We start from the raw sequence: 16,098 nt of genomic DNA, 5'->3' as shown, positions 1-16,098 counted from the left end.
TTTTTAATTTTCCCTAAGCTTACAAGCTTTTCCTGGTTTGTGGCTAAAAAAAAAAAAAAAATTTGCCCAGGAGGGTTGCTACCTCCCATTTGTACAATTATCACATCTTTTTTTTTTTTCTTAGACTTCTTCCTGTCATCTTGAAAATATTAAAATGACAACAAAAACAAGACCTTAGCCAAAAAATTAGTACAGGATATCTTGTGGAACACTTAATTTTCCCTCAAAAGACTGATGTGCTCATACCAAGAGCATTGAAAAGCAATCAAACATATCACTGTCTTGCATCATTAGGACTGAGCAAATATTTCTAGATCATTAGAGGGAAGCATTTACATCTATCTGCTTTTATGCGTTGCTTGAAGGGTTGCATGGTGAAGTTAATGAGGGAGAAATGTTTGCGGTTACACCATGAGTATACACATGGTGTTTAATACCGCAAACCCTTCTCCCTTATCTGCTTTTAGTCTCATTCTATGGTCATCTGCCTACCTTCTCCTTGGCCTCCTTCAATAGATCCTGGATCTTTTCAAAGCTGATGGATGAGAGGGTCTTAAAGTCGCTCATCACCGACACAAACTTGTCGTGTTTATCTGTCTTTGTTTTCTTTGTCTTGTGATACTCCACTTCCTGTTGATGTAAACAGAGTTGAGTGCGTTTATATTTTAATGCTGGGGAGTATGTTTCCACAAAATATGTATGCTTGGAAAATAACTACTAGTCAAGTCCATAACTTATGTTAATTTGCTTGAAGAGCATCACTGGAAAAAAAAATCAATTCTTTATTCATCTATCTACTTATTTATCTATTTTCACAAATGATTGACAAATTGCCCTTCATTGGCACAAATATACATTAATTGTGCGGTGTTTTGAACATTCAAATAGCCGTGATAAAAATTATGGGCACAAATATTTGGGTGGAATTCGAATCCATGACCAGACATCTTATCTATTAGACTTCCAAGCTTTTGACCGACAGCCAGTCCTGGTTCTTATCCTTTATAACAGTGGGTAAATCAAATATTTATTGTGATAAAAAAGTCTAAACTCACATTATGTTTCTCACTTTCTACCACAATGACTTCTTGCATAGTCAATGCTCACCATTGATGTCAAGATCATTATTATCTGAAAGTTAATTTGCCTTCCTTTTGCAATATACAATATTTAATCTCATCACATCTTAGTGTAGAGCCGAATTTGCTGTTGTTTATGAAGATCCTGAAATGATATCCTAAGATATTTGAAATGACTCATCTACCCTGTGACTAACCCTTACTGCCAATAAAACTGTTATCACCACCCAGCACAGAAGACTCAGATTATACCAGTATATCTTCTCAGATTTCTTGTCAAAGGTATAACATTCACCTTTTGAAATAGTGACAACAACTGTGCTTTGTTTCACTGCATTTCTGTTTTAGCTGATGTTAGTCATGGACATTTCCCTTATCCCCAAATGTAATTGTATAACCTTGTAGAGCAATAACACATAACCATGAAATTGCCAAAAGTTTGGTGTTTTTTACCCAAAGAACTCACCTTTTCCACTTCCCTGAGACCAGCTGCAATTTGTGCAACCTCCTTCTCCAGTTCCTGGATGCTGAAACATAGACAAAATAAATAAAAGAATAAATGAATAAATAAATGATAATAATAATAATCAAAAATTCTGCAATGGAGCAAAATTGTTCTGGGTCAGTATGACATAAGGCTGACGTGCATACAGGCAAGATAAATTATCCAAATTTTGATGTCAGTGTATTGTTCAAGCAAACAATGATATTGAGATCTACTTTTCTTTTCACACTGAGCAGTAGTAGGTAAACTACAATATACATATGTATGTAAGGAATGTGTGATGAATTTGAAAAAAAAACCCAACAATAACTTTGGGGGTACACCTCACCTGTTTTAGAGGTGTTATACTACAACTTGAACACTTTCTTTGATGAAACAGTTTCCCAGTGACTCAAAGCAACTGGCTGAACACTTTTTTATATGTTGCGACACGGATTGTCGCCCCTACACGGATTGTCGCCTCCTGCTCTGGGCGACAATCCGTGACGGGCGCTGGCGGCACGGATTGTCGCCCCCTACACGGATTGTCGCCTGGCGACAATCCGTGATGCTTGTGCAGTTCCCAGTTTTTGACCTCGAAGGCGACAATCCGTGTTGGCAAAAAAATTGTTGCGACACGGATTGTCGCCCCGTCACAGATTGTCGCCCCGGGCTCGGGGTGGTTCCTCCGGTGTTAAGCTTTGGTGGGATGGGTATGACTGGTAAGTTATGCGTATGTGTGTGTGTGTGTGTGTGTGTGTGTGTGTGTGTGTGTGTGGGTGGGTGGGTGTGTGTGCGTGTGTGCGTGTGTGGGTGTGTATTGTGAGCGGCATGATATGTGATGTGTATGATTTGTTGTGTGTGTGTGTGTGTGTAAATGTGTGTATGTGTGTGTGTTTGGAGTATATAATACAATAATTATGTAGAAACTGTGCATGTGTGGTGGTCATAGTGGTAGTGGTTTGTTTGTCTGTGTGTATACGTGTGCCTGTATGCTTACGTGTGTATGTGGAATATAGCGGCGCTACTGTGGCAATACAAACGCCTTCAGAGTGTATGAGCACGTGTTTAAAAAATTCACACCAGCGTTGATCTAAAAATAGTATGGGTGTGTGAACCAATATCGGCGGTGAGGCAGGCTAGGCGAGAGAAAGACCGAGAGAAAATACATACGAGGGAGGTACCCTCCCCAAATGTTATTTGTCTTTGTTCATTTTTCACTGCAGTCATTTTCCTCCATCAGTCTTATAAACTAGAACGTCCATACCACTATTCTTTGTCCCAGAATAGGTTTGGCATGCTTTATGCATGAGCGAATAATTTCCACACGCCGTAAAAAAATTGTCAATCGTTAGTTGATTTTAGCACAAACGAACTGCCATTGCACACCGCTAATACATACGTAATACAAACAAACACCAACAAACACTCAAACAAATCCTCATAATGCAAATAAACCAACTCAACACTTTTTTCCTTGATATTCATTGATTTCATTCAAATCATTCATAAATCGACTCATTCTGAGTGTAACATGAAAAAAAAAGTTACAAATGGCAATTCGAAACAGAAACAAATCAATTTGTCAATTTATACCACAAATAATCTCACTTCAACATAGATAAACTCGATTATAGACCAACCCTACTAACAATTTCTTCACGAGAAATTTTTGACATGTAGGGCCCTACCAAACCTATATTCCTTGAATATATTGGTTTGGATCATGTAACACCTTCTTACTTACAAGGGCATATACATTAAAAAAAACACAAATACATTACACGAATCTAGAATGAAATCAGTCATAAAAAACCCGACCACCCCCTCCCCTCCCCATCCGAAACAAATCTAGGGCCTACATCTATCCTAAATATTAAATCCTACCAACATCTGTCATACCATTTATAACTATCCTCCTTCAAATCCAATCCCCAACCCACCAACCCCTGATTAAACAAAACCTAAATCATCCCACACCCACATTCACCAACCCAAATACATACACACACACACACACACACACACACACACACACACACACACGAAGGTTCCGTTATTCTGAAGTTTCGTTTTTTCCGAGGCTTCATTTTAATATCCGAAACACACAATTCCCTATACCTAGAGGTTCGTTGATCCAAAAATGAAATTCGGAATAACGAACCTTCGGAATGATGAGCCTTCGGACAAATGAGCCTTCGGACGAATGAGCCTTCAGAGTAACAAACTTTTGCAATAACGAAATGTAACCCCCTTCCCACATACCGACGCACACCCGAACCGATACCACATTCCTTTCTGGTGAAACGATTTCCCAATGTTGATAAATAAGACATAATGAACCGTTTGCAGAAAAGCAGCATCTGCCCGCACGGAAGCTCCACTCCGAATTCATAATTATACAAATCTGCCAAACAAACTCATCAAATTCAAAGCTGCTGATACAGGTGTAAAATCAATATCAACGTTTATCCCAGCAACAGCTTACTAGGTATCCCTCCCCACGCGCAGCTAAAAAACACATACGCAAAAAACTGACATAATAAACACATTCTTCCATCACAAACACACACACACACACACACACACACACACACGCACAAATGGACACTAAATTATCATGTGCACGCGCACATACACACTTCCTTGAAACCTCACCATGACTTTTTACATGGCATGTTTGCATGGATGTAGCCATGTAAGTTATGTGTTAGTATTTCAATGATTATGTCCAGAACGATATTACCCAGCAAAATGTGCTTCGAGGGCGGGCGACAATCCGTGCTGCCAGCCCCCTACACGGATTGTCGCCAGGCGACAATCCGTGTAGGGGGCGACAATCCGTGCCGCCAACGCCCGTCACGGATTGTCGCCCCGAGCAGGAGGCGACAATCCGTGTAGGGGCGACAATCCGTGTCGCAACATTTATATATGGACACCACACTCATCATAAAGAGGCATTATTTGTATTTGAGGACAAGCACAACACACAGAAAACAAATCAACACAAAACAAAACAAACATCTATACTTTGTACTCATGCATATGGATCTGCTGAGAATAGTAAAAGTATGCAATGTTATAAACCCTGTTGTGAAGAACTTGCACTTTTTCATTTACCATATCTACTTTAAAGGCTAGAGTTCACAGTCCAGACTACACTTTCAATGAAAGTGTTCATGTCTGTTCTATTCTTATTCTCCTTCAACTGACTGAACTTTACCCTTGAAATATTACACAAACTTACTTGACTTTTGCCGCAGTGGGGACATTGGGCAGTTCTTCTTCAAGCTTGACAACATCAGGGAACTGTGATGGGAAAAAAGGAGGAAAACATTGGGTCAAAATGCTTTCTATAAATGACTAAAATTGTGAATTTACAGAAACACTGTACGTACAGAAGTGATACCTGTATGACATGACTGGCTTTGACAACTGTATTTAGACTATTTGTATGTGGCATCGCTATCAAAGTTGTCTCCAAATGAGTAAACATCATATGTACCATGATCTCACTTACCTTTTGCTACTAATACCTGACAGGATATACACTTTTTTTTTTCTCACTGATTTGTTAAATCAATTGTTCTCATCACTATTATGACTGCTATTGTGATTTTCAGCATCAATGGTTACTCATCATCATCCCTGTTGCTGCTAGCTCACACATCTCTGTTGTCATTAACACCATCATAAAACAAATCTTTACTAAAGTCACAATCATGGGTAAGAATACTTTCATTGATAGCTATCCCTATAGTAACTCCAATTCACCACTAATACTGACATCATCGTTCATCACTTCCATCATAGTCAATACTACAATAAGCATCATCATCATTATGCCCAATCATCATTGTAATCTTCAACATCATCACCCTTATCACCATCACCTTTATCATCTTCATCTTCATATCATCAAGTCTACAATCATCCATTGTCATTTATCATCAACCCTGTCATCACTATCATCATCTTCATTCTCATTGTCATTTACTACTGTCACTATCATTCTTATCATCATCATCTTTGTTGTCATAATTATCATCATCATCTTTGTTGTCATAATTATCATCATCATCTTGCCCATCATAATCACCTTCTTTATCATCATCTCCATGTTGTGATCATTATCCGCCATCATCATCATCACTACCATCACTATCATCATCATCACCATCATCACCATCATCATCATCACCAGCACTATCATCATCAGCAGTACCATTACCATCATCACCATCATCATCATCATCATCATCATCGTCATCATCGTCATCATCGTCATCATCGTCATCATCGTCATCATCGTCATCATCGTCATCATCAAAAGCTGCCATCTGTGTGAACTCATCCTCCATCAGGCCAACCCTTATCACCACCACTCCCACCATCACCATCACTGCTACCAGTTGGTCTGGATGACTCACCTTCTTCTCTAGCATGTCGATGAGGTAATGGAGCAGGGTGACGTTCCTGTTGGAGCTCGACTTGGTGTCGATGATCTTGTTCAGACTGCTGACCTTGAAGCCGTACGCATTGCCTCGTGCCCCCCTGTTCATGTAGTTGCCGAAGGCTAGCACTATCTCAAGGATCTTCTTCAATTTCTTGCTGCTGCTCACCTCTTTCGAGGCTTTGAGGAGGGCTGAGGATGAAGAAAGATTCAAATCATCAGTGAGAAGATACACTCCTTGGTATCTCAATAACCTGTAATATGCATATCTAGCAAAGACAGAACTACTGGAAGAAACATAAAGGAGAAAAATTTGACAACTCACCTTCAATTTTTGGCTTCATATCGCCCATTCTCTCCTGGAAGCGTTTCTTAAAGAAGAGACACTTTAACCGCTGCTCGTAGTGGTCAATGCGGCTCATTTCGAGGAAGAATCTGTCCGCCCTTGCCATGTTGTCCACCTCCTTCTCATGCTCCTTGAGGAGACTGATTTCCTCTGGGGTTGGCACGTACTTCAGGAGCTATAATGGTTATTATGAAACACAGGAGTATTGTACTGTTACCAAGATATAAGACATCATCTTCACAGGAGATATAATGGTAATCATTATACACAGAAATATTGTACCGTTATCAAAATATAGCAGATCATCATCACTTAATTGAAGTTGATTAAACAACAACAAAGGAAAACACTGAAGGATGTAAAAACACAAATTATTAAGGCACATATGACAGAGATATATCCCCTTAAGAAGTAAACCAACTTCTTATTGACTAATATTAGGCATATAACTGTACTACGTAAAACTTGGAGTGATCAGTAACTGATAGTATTTCATTAGTCCTGGTGTTCAGTAGCTTGTGGAACTAAGTTAAGTACCTCATACAGCGTTGCAGTGTGGAGGGTTTTGCAAGACCGAAGTGCTTGAGGAATACTGAGAGCTAAATGACACTGATATATAAGAAAGACTAAGAGAGAGCGATAGAGTGGGAGAGAACATTTTTTTTTGTTTCATTCAAACACTTTATGCGCCTTTAACATCATATGTCGTTGTTGCCAATGAAACCTGACAATTCAGAGAAGGAAAACTAGGGGCCAAACAGCTATGATAGCAAGGAAACACAAGAGCCAGTAGCCCAAGGGGGGAGGACCGGAGGAGTGGGCGCGTTGTGGAAGAGTGGATGGGATGGAAGAGAAGGAGACTGACCTGCTCCAGCATGTCTCTAGGAAGACACTCGGCGGTATCCATGCTGAGGATGGCCCGGGAGATCTCCTGATTGGTCAGCTTAAGCTTGGTGAGCAGGATGGAGCAGTTCTGGGCCCGTCGGCCGTCGATCAGGGCCAGCTCCTTCACCCTCTGGGACCGGATGCTGGTGGTGGTGATCTCCTCCGCATCCTCGCCCTTCTTCTGGTAGGCGGAGAACTTGCTGTCAAACTCCGGCAGGTCGAGCATCTTGATCACCTGCAGAAAGCAGCCATGACAAGGAAGCACACACTCAATGCATTAGCTCCCCCCATTCCTATGAAAGGTATAATATTGGCTTGGCTATCCTGGGAATATTAGGGGGTCACAGTTCCTACATTTAAAGATGGAAGTTCTCGCTGATTTAAACACTCAAGATCTGTTGGGTGCAAGTTTTAGTGCAATGTCTATTTCTCATGGAATAATGAATGCACTAAAAGTCCTTGTGTATCATATCATCGACTGGTATAATACGCAGTAATAACAATCTCGCTTCCTGACATACACCTCAGTCTGTAACTTTCCAAAATTGCTACAAATTATTACTTGTGGCCACTTTTTTTGAGCCTGAGCAAAATGGTTCCAATTGTACCTAAGTGTGTTTCTCGGTTTAACACGCTATTAACATTCATTTAATTTCCTTATATTTTTCATTGAAAACTGGGGGGTTCTTCCAACTGAAATTAGAAACAAGTCAACCTTTTTTGTTATTTGTGGTAGATTACCATACGAGTACTGCTGAGTGTCCCACTTCTCTTTACATCTTGCATTATTTCTAATTCATTCTTCTAATACCAGTTTTATACTATATAGTTACATTAACTGCTCAATGTAACCATACCACATCCTGCTTGTATTACATTTCAGCACCACCAGTGACTCTCTTCGCTTTAAAAATCCATGTGACTTCTTGGCATGGCGCCACTGGGGTCACATGTGCTTTATGCTGGTGCAGTGACTACCAGTAGTTAGAATGCTACGGTTACAGCACAACATTGCAAAACTGGAGAACTCAGTTGAGGGAAAAGAAGGAAAGATGGGAAAAAAAAAGAATGTTTGTGATGGAGGGTACCCAAGGAATTCATATTTTCAGGTGCCAGTGAACCAAGGTGCATGATACATGTACATGACTGATAGCCCTTTCATGCTAGTCACTTGGAGATCACCCATGAGATTCAATGGGAAATCAAATGGGGAACACCAATGAGAAATTTCTTTCATACTGGCGAATGAGCTCTTGAATTAATTTTTCTCGCCTGCTCATCTGCAGTGCGAGTACACGTTTATGGCACACTCGCAAAATGGCCCACAAGGTGATGTTGATATGTTGACCTTCACTTTGCACTCAAAAGAGTTTACCTGCGATGCCTTTGATACTACAGTGTCTGCCAGGAGTTTGTAGGGACAAATGCCAGTTTACCACGGATGGTTCATGAGCATACTTCTGAAAAATCATCTGATATTCTACCCGGGAGTTTACCCATGATGCTTATCATATTACAGCATCGCCGGCGAGTTCTCTGGAAATCTTGCATTAAATTTGCCAAGCATGAACGGGGTATGAATGTGGAGATTGAAAGTGGAGTCTCAAGAAAGGTGGAGATAAAATAGATTGTCTCAGAGGACAACATACCTTGAGGTCGTCGAGGTCCTGCCAAATGGTGCCCTCTATCCTCTGGAGCTTGGACCAGTTAAACGACTTGAGAGGATTTGATGGCTTGGGTAGGTCCTTCTTCTTAGCAGGCATCATGCCACCCATTGGAGGGGGACCTGGCACACCTAGGGGAGGGGTGAGAGGGGTGACAGACACAAATGAATTCACAATTGGGTTATTAAGCATCAAAACCCTTGTATACATAAAGAAAAGCATGGTGATGCCACGATGTATCTCCAGCGAAATTTTGAGACCACCATGATTCCTCCAAGTTAATCCTACGGTGTCAAATTGACACCTATGAACTAACATGGCAATAAGGGACTGAAACAGAACATTTAATATCATTAATTTTACAACATCATATTAAACTATGTTAAATGATATTCATCTCATCTTTGGCATGGGTTGAAATAAATGGTTCATTGTTACTAATTCAATATGTTGCATATATTACACTGAATGATGTCCATCTATCCTTTCTTATATTTGAACATGAATACTGGAACCTTATTGTCAAATTTTGGTCTGAAAACAAACAAACAAACAAAAAACACTTATATGAAGGCTAATCTTAAAGGGAGGAGGAGGCTGAGTTTCAAGAGACTGCATGAAAGTATGTTTGGACTATACAAAGTGGGAAATAAAGCTCACTTTTTCAAAATTTGAGTCAGAGGATGACATACCTGGTGGGGGTGGGGGACCACCAGGGAAACCAGGTGGAGGTGGAGGGGGAGGTCCTCCCCCTGGGAATGGAGGTGGTGGTGGTGGAGGTGCCCCGCCCATCATTGGTGGTGGCGGCGGAGGGGGTCCTCCTACCGGTGACTTGCTGTCTGAGCCCTTCTGAAGTTTGTCGTCGTCTGAGAGACTGGGACCATTGTGCTTTCCAGATGCCATCTGGGAGAAATGGGGAAGAGGAAAGTGATTAAATCCGCTTTAACTTGTGATGGTTACTTGCTAGAGTTAGTTGCCATATATTTGTTGCTGCTACCAATTGGCTTGACCTGGAATCAAGTTTCACACTCCATCTAACATACTGAAACGTGAAACTGGAACCTCAACATCACATTCCTTTCATGCAAATGTTGAGTATTTTCAAAATATCTTTCTGACAGATTCTGCAGCCCCTTTCGCATACATGCCTTTCCATGCAACCTCTAATTACAGCTGCATTATTATGGCAGTGGATTCAAATAATTCATATGTTATTCCAACAGTGACACAGAAATGGTAATGACTTCTTTGCACAAAAGGAGATGATGAAGACCCTATTTCATATGGTTATGATATGTGCTAGATATGACATAATAGTAGAGTGAATATGGGGATTACAGCTGTTCACCAATTCTAATTTGTGTCTCACTAATGATCGTTCTAGTAGAATTTTCATCCTGCTCTTTACACAAGGTGAAAACATTGAACCTCATGTTCTGTCAAATCAATGGGACGGAACGAGCATGACAATACAATGGATACAAATGTAGTTTACCAACTCGCCTCAATAGAGTGGACATTTGGGGGCAAAGGCCCCATCACTTTGAACAGCAAAAGTGCCACATTCATATTACTTGCCCAACAGTGAGCTTCAGTTGCCCTGGGCTGATGAGCTAGTAGGTTTGTGGGACCCTGGTGGGGGGTAATACACATGGTACACATGTACGATGCCACTATTGCCATGTGTCTGATTGGTGTGTGTGTGTGGGGGGGGGGGGGATTGTGAGAAAGGGGGAAGTCCATCGGTCCCTTACCATCTGTTGTAGCTGGACTAGTTGCTGCTGTAATGACTCGCACTGTTTCCTGGACTCGCTCAAGTCGTAGCTCTGCTTCTCCGATCTCTCCTGCATTGCTGTCAGGGCCCCCATCGCCTCCTCCTATCAATCAGAAAGTAACCAGTCGGAGGACAAAACTTTCATCAGTGATGCAGCCATGATGGGAACGTATGCATATGACACACACATGTGACAACCTTTGTGAGCAGTTTTATGGATAAAGCGTCCACACTGTGTGCAACACATCAAATACTGCAACAAGGTGCTGACATATCTGGCAGAATATACTAGACTCAAAGAACCTATAAAATTAACACGTAACCATAAAAATTGTTATCTCTGCAAACAAATTACAATTAATGAGGAGGTATCTTAAAATGTTACAGATATACTTCCAATGAGCAATTTTCTTCCATTTTTTCTCAGTGTTGCTTCCATGACATATCACATCAAAAATTTTACAGTAATACTACCTTTTTGCACTGCAAACTGTTCTTAAAATATAAGTTATAATAATAAGATAAAAACTGGCATATTGCATACGTTGATTATCATCGAGAAATACTTTTAAAAATTTGCTCTTTAATACTACAGATATTGCATATTGCCCGACAACCAGTGATTTCATGTGTAGGTGAATATCCACACACCAACAAAAATGGAAACAAACAAATTCATTGCACAACAAACACTGTGCCACTTTAAGAAAAAAATAAAGTTGGATATTTGAATGGTTGCATAGTAAGAGATATGGAGTAGAAAGTAATGTATGTACTGACTCCTAAAGTCTGAAAATAAACTCCAAATGTCTGGATTTCATGGAAATTCAAAGCCAGTGAATCAATTCAAATGTATGTTTTGCTGTTTTTTCTGTAGCACACTTGAAAACTTTGCACCAGGGCTTACATGCACTGCATGAATGTAGCCTCCAAACAATACCAAACACTGACATATGGCATAACTAAAATTGTGATTGAATATCATGCCTTCATAATCATATTGGTGTGATAACAAGATGAACAATTTCAGTCATAGAGCCTTGCTTGAGAATAGATTGGGTAAATAAAGAAATCGAAATAAGCAGTGAAGAAAAAAATCAGCAGTCAGACGAGAGAGAAATGTGGCAAATTGATGGAATCATCAAACCAAAGGGTGGAACATGGTGAAATCCTGTAGAATGGATTAACTCAAAATTAGAAATCACCTCAGTAAGATAGTGATAAATCAACAGCAAGGTGAATACACAAGGCGCACAAATGTGTGGATAGCACTGCTGCATATGCACCACATCACAAGCAAAAGAGTATCAATTTACCAATTTCTTCAGGGTTGGTGGACAAGCATAAATTGGAAGAGACAAATTCTGTTACAGAGTGCTTGGGGAACATTGTGTTTCTGAAAGTACATAATCTCTAACCCTTTTTCCAGGTTGAGGATACTACATTTATCATAACAATGACCCATCAGAACCTAAAATTGGACTACTGAACATGAAAACACTGATATCCCATCAACATGGCTATCAACAGCTTTTAATTTTCCCTCACAACACTATATTTCATACAGATAACTCAAACCAAGTGGCATTTCTTTAGCGTAGACAGCAAATCAAATTTATCAAATTTGCACAATATAAAAAATATATTCATACCAAAGTTGCTACTTTGAGATAAAAACAAACATGAACTTTATTCATCTAATGTATGTTGCCAAATTTAACATCAGCTTTATATCTAGTGATTAAGAGGATTTTGAGAGTGCTGTAACTACACTGTATTAAGTAAAACAACTGAATGTGTAGAACAATGCGTGAAAAAAAGATAATTATATACTTATTCATTTATTGAGTTATTCATTTTTAATTCATTAAAATGTATTATTTATCTCATTAACCCTATTCTAACTGGGCTATTTGAGACCAAGTTTTTACTGGGGGGGGGGGGGGGGGTCAATTTGACCCCCCCTTCAGATCTCGGCCGCCGATCGCGCGATCGCCGCAAAATTTTGCCTGAACATAGAGCCGGATGTCAACTACAGGATCACATGGTCATACAAAAGAAAAATTTTGATTTTCTATTTTTAGTAAATTAATTATGCAAATTTACGCATGAAATCATATTTTCACCTATAACTCCAATAAAAAGACTGAATGATTGCTAAATTTTTGTGTAAGAGTTCCTCAAGACACATTGAACAATTTTCTTGTAAAAAAATAGCACAATCAAAATCAGTTTCTTTTGTTTTTTATTGTTTTGTTAATTTCTTATGTATTTCATTGTTTTTTACCTTTTGTTTTCTATTGTTTTTTGGCCAGAATTTGTTGCAGGCACTTTTTCAAGCTTACCTACATTAAAATTGATTAATTTCAATGGTTAAAAGTTGAAATAATCTAATCTATATCAATTTAACCAAAAAAAACAATTTGCATTGGATTTGCACACGATATCATGAATTTGAGCCATTTTCAGGTTAACATGCATACGCAAAACAGTACGTAACTTCAGAACGGTGTACCCGCATATCGCAAATTTGGTCTCAAAATATGCGGGAGACTTCAAAGAAAAAGGTCATGAAACGATGCGGCAAAATCTTTGCGCGTTGCGGAATTGCGGCGCACCCCCCCCCCCCCCCTCAGTTAGAATAGGGTTAAATCATAAGATATGGCACCAAATCACAGAAATAGGTTTTCTGGGACTTGATGGTTTAAAGTGTCTTTGCATATATGCTTGCCTCTTGCCAAGCAAAGCTGACTGGCTAGAAGCAACAAACAGGGGCTATCACTGTTTTGAGCGAGAAAATAATGTCATGTAAGAAATGTTTCTAAATACCACAAAAAACCCTTTTATTTTTATTTTTTAGCTCTGAAAATTTGAAAGAAAGGGAGCTTTGAGGCTGCATGAAACTAAAATTCGAATACAATGTAAACTCTGAATTTCCCCATTCAATCTTGATTTCATAATTATACCTGTCTACTATCTTCCCGTGGGTCTGTAGCAAGACATCACATACACCATTCGACCAAAAAGGTTTCTCAAGAAATGCTACTTCCAAAAGAATGACTGACTATATACATGTAGCGAACGTTTCTACAATGTATTAGGCAGGACATCTTTGAGGTTGTCAGAGATGACAAACTTTAAATCTTTACAGCCAGAATATTTATAGATTTAACAGATAGCGGGTTGTAACACTTCAAATCCTGACAGAGTGAACAAGATTTACTATCAGATAACAAATATAAAACAGCAAACAAATTCATACAAATACCCAGCTCACAGAGTTAAATCGCTGAGGTTGTATGCCGAACTACGCATTTGCTAGTACTACAGTATATAAAGCTGTTCTGCGGGTGGCTTTCTACATATTATGCAATAAAAGCCAGGAGCACCATCAAAGTGGCTTCTGTATGTACTGTATGTCATGCACCCCTGAATCTGACCAATGTATCCTCTTACCTAGCTACCGACAACACCGCCATTTCTTCTTCAACATGGATTTGGCAGAAAAATGTGAGAGATGCCCGGTAGCATAGCAACCCAAATCTTCGAACTAATGAGAAGGACAGATGGTTTCTCCCCTAACTCTCCCCATAATCATGCAATTTTCTGCCTGGGCCCCTGAGACATAAAGGGGAAGATGACTGCAACCTAGGCATGCGATCTGTTATTGCATTAAACAACCCGCAAACACCCTCGCGGAAACACTAGCTATGGATTAAAGACCACTGGGGGTCCCCTACCAACATTCTCATTTCTGTGATAACAAGATTTAGATGGCCACATGAGCTAACCTCCCTGAAATGAAACACATTGTATATATTAACAATATTTGCTGATGTACTGGTAAACATTAATGTCCCTAGGTAAACTCTCTTACCTAGACCACTTCAAACCTTTGCGATAACTCTCTTCTAAAATGTACGCTATCAAACAATTTGTTACTTCAACTCTTTCAATTCAAAATACAGCAAACAGTGCAGCATTACATTTGTACAAATATATAATGAAACAAAGAAAATTGCCAAATTGTCAAAATAGAAGAAAAAAACAACAACAACAACCCAAAGTTGCTTAGCTCACTGGGGAAATTTTGTTAGGATGTAAACATTTTTTGAGCATGTTATGAATTCTCTCAAACCTGTCAATATAAAATGTTACAAAAATAAAACTCCGAAGAAGAATTAAAAAAAAATTACAATCTGCTTCTTAGCCATATTTTGCTGCAAGCAGTAGTAAAAATCAAGACTCCAAAGCATAAGATCTAAGAGGATATCATATTCAAAAATATGAGTTTAAAAAAAATTCAATAATGCTGATCACAAGATAATGTTAACAGCAACAAAGCCTACAGAAGGCATATCTTTAAAGAAAAAAAAAATAATGCATTCAAAAGCAGTATGTATACTGGCTTATAGTAGAACTAGTGCCAGTGAAACGGTATACACTTGCAGAAAAGCTTTGGTAGTTATGCCTTTTTTCCTCTAAAGATGCTCATCAAAGCTTATGTATGGTATCACTCAATTAGTCTGAGTATTAAGCCTAAAAGATACTCCACTCTCAGTTCACGTTAACTTTTGCAAACAGAGTAAAATCAAACAAATACAACAGTCAAAGTTTGATGTAATTGGACCAAAAGAGGGGGTAGTTGCAAAACTTGATGTTAGGAATATTTTTGTAAAATAGTACTGATACATTAGCGTCAATCACATATGGAAATTGACAAGGCAACATTGTAATTGCTTAGCAACTCTCTTACTGGTTTGTACACAGAAAGAATGTGACATCATGCTTTTTGTCAATAACTCAGCAACTATAACCCCCTCCCTCTGCAAAGCCATCATAACTAAATCATGCAATGGATATGATTTCCTTTAAAATACCAATTTTACAGATATTTTATCTGTACTGTTCTAGTTTGATTTCACTCTACTTATAAAAATTTAACTCGAAACGGAGTGGAATTTCAAGTGAAAGCAGCAACGCACAGTGCTATGGTATGCATCAGATGACCACTGTAAGAAAATTTTTTTCAAAGCTGAAAAAAGCCATCTACCTGTAATGAGCAGGATTTCATCAATATATGAAAGTTCAATGAATATTTTTGTTTTACAAAAGCTATCACTACATCAGAGCTGGCAAGCAACTAAGAAATAGCAATAACTGATGAAAAATTGTCAAGAGAGAAGAAAAGGATAGAGGTAGACATATTTACTAGAGGAGGGGTTGGTAATTTTCTCTGTGGACTATGCAGAGCCTGTAATTAATATTTATATAAAAAAGGATCAAGCACAGAAAATTTGCATGAGTGGGCCTGAAAGTCACACAGGTGCAGGTAATGTATGTGTGAAAAGCTATGAGCAATTGGTTCACAATAACACCCTTGAACATCACAATGAGGTGTGATCTTTGAAAC

At 39.0% G+C, this 16,098-nt stretch overlaps 1 protein-coding gene across 1 annotated transcript in view; it reads right to left on the bottom strand.

The window, feature by feature from the left end:
* The window catches only part of LOC139723385 (disheveled-associated activator of morphogenesis 1-A-like), a 119,942-nt gene that overhangs the window by 2,059 nt on the left and 101,785 nt on the right, over window positions 1-16,098 (bottom strand). The window contains exons 13-22 of the mRNA XM_071634632.1: window positions 13,652-13,674; window positions 10,666-10,788; window positions 9,604-9,814; window positions 8,897-9,042; window positions 7,228-7,482; window positions 6,342-6,537; window positions 5,994-6,208; window positions 4,811-4,872; window positions 1,546-1,606; window positions 493-630 (exon numbers count right to left, since the gene is read on the bottom strand). Coding sequence (XP_071490733.1) covers window positions 493-630; window positions 1,546-1,606; window positions 4,811-4,872; window positions 5,994-6,208; window positions 6,342-6,537; window positions 7,228-7,482; window positions 8,897-9,042; window positions 9,604-9,814; window positions 10,666-10,788; window positions 13,652-13,674 — 1,430 coding nt within the window. The remainder of the gene's footprint in view (window positions 1-492; window positions 631-1,545; window positions 1,607-4,810; window positions 4,873-5,993; window positions 6,209-6,341; window positions 6,538-7,227; window positions 7,483-8,896; window positions 9,043-9,603; window positions 9,815-10,665; window positions 10,789-13,651; window positions 13,675-16,098) is intronic.

Source organism: Diadema antillarum, unplaced genomic scaffold (assembly GCF_040938485.1).
Source record: "Diadema antillarum isolate AM-2024a unplaced genomic scaffold, OU_Dant_1.0 scf00000188, whole genome shotgun sequence".
Lineage (NCBI taxonomy): Eukaryota > Metazoa > Echinodermata > Echinoidea > Diadematoida > Diadematidae > Diadema > Diadema antillarum.
The sequence above is the reverse complement of the archived record's forward strand: the minus strand, read 5'-3'. Positions and strand labels throughout refer to the sequence as shown.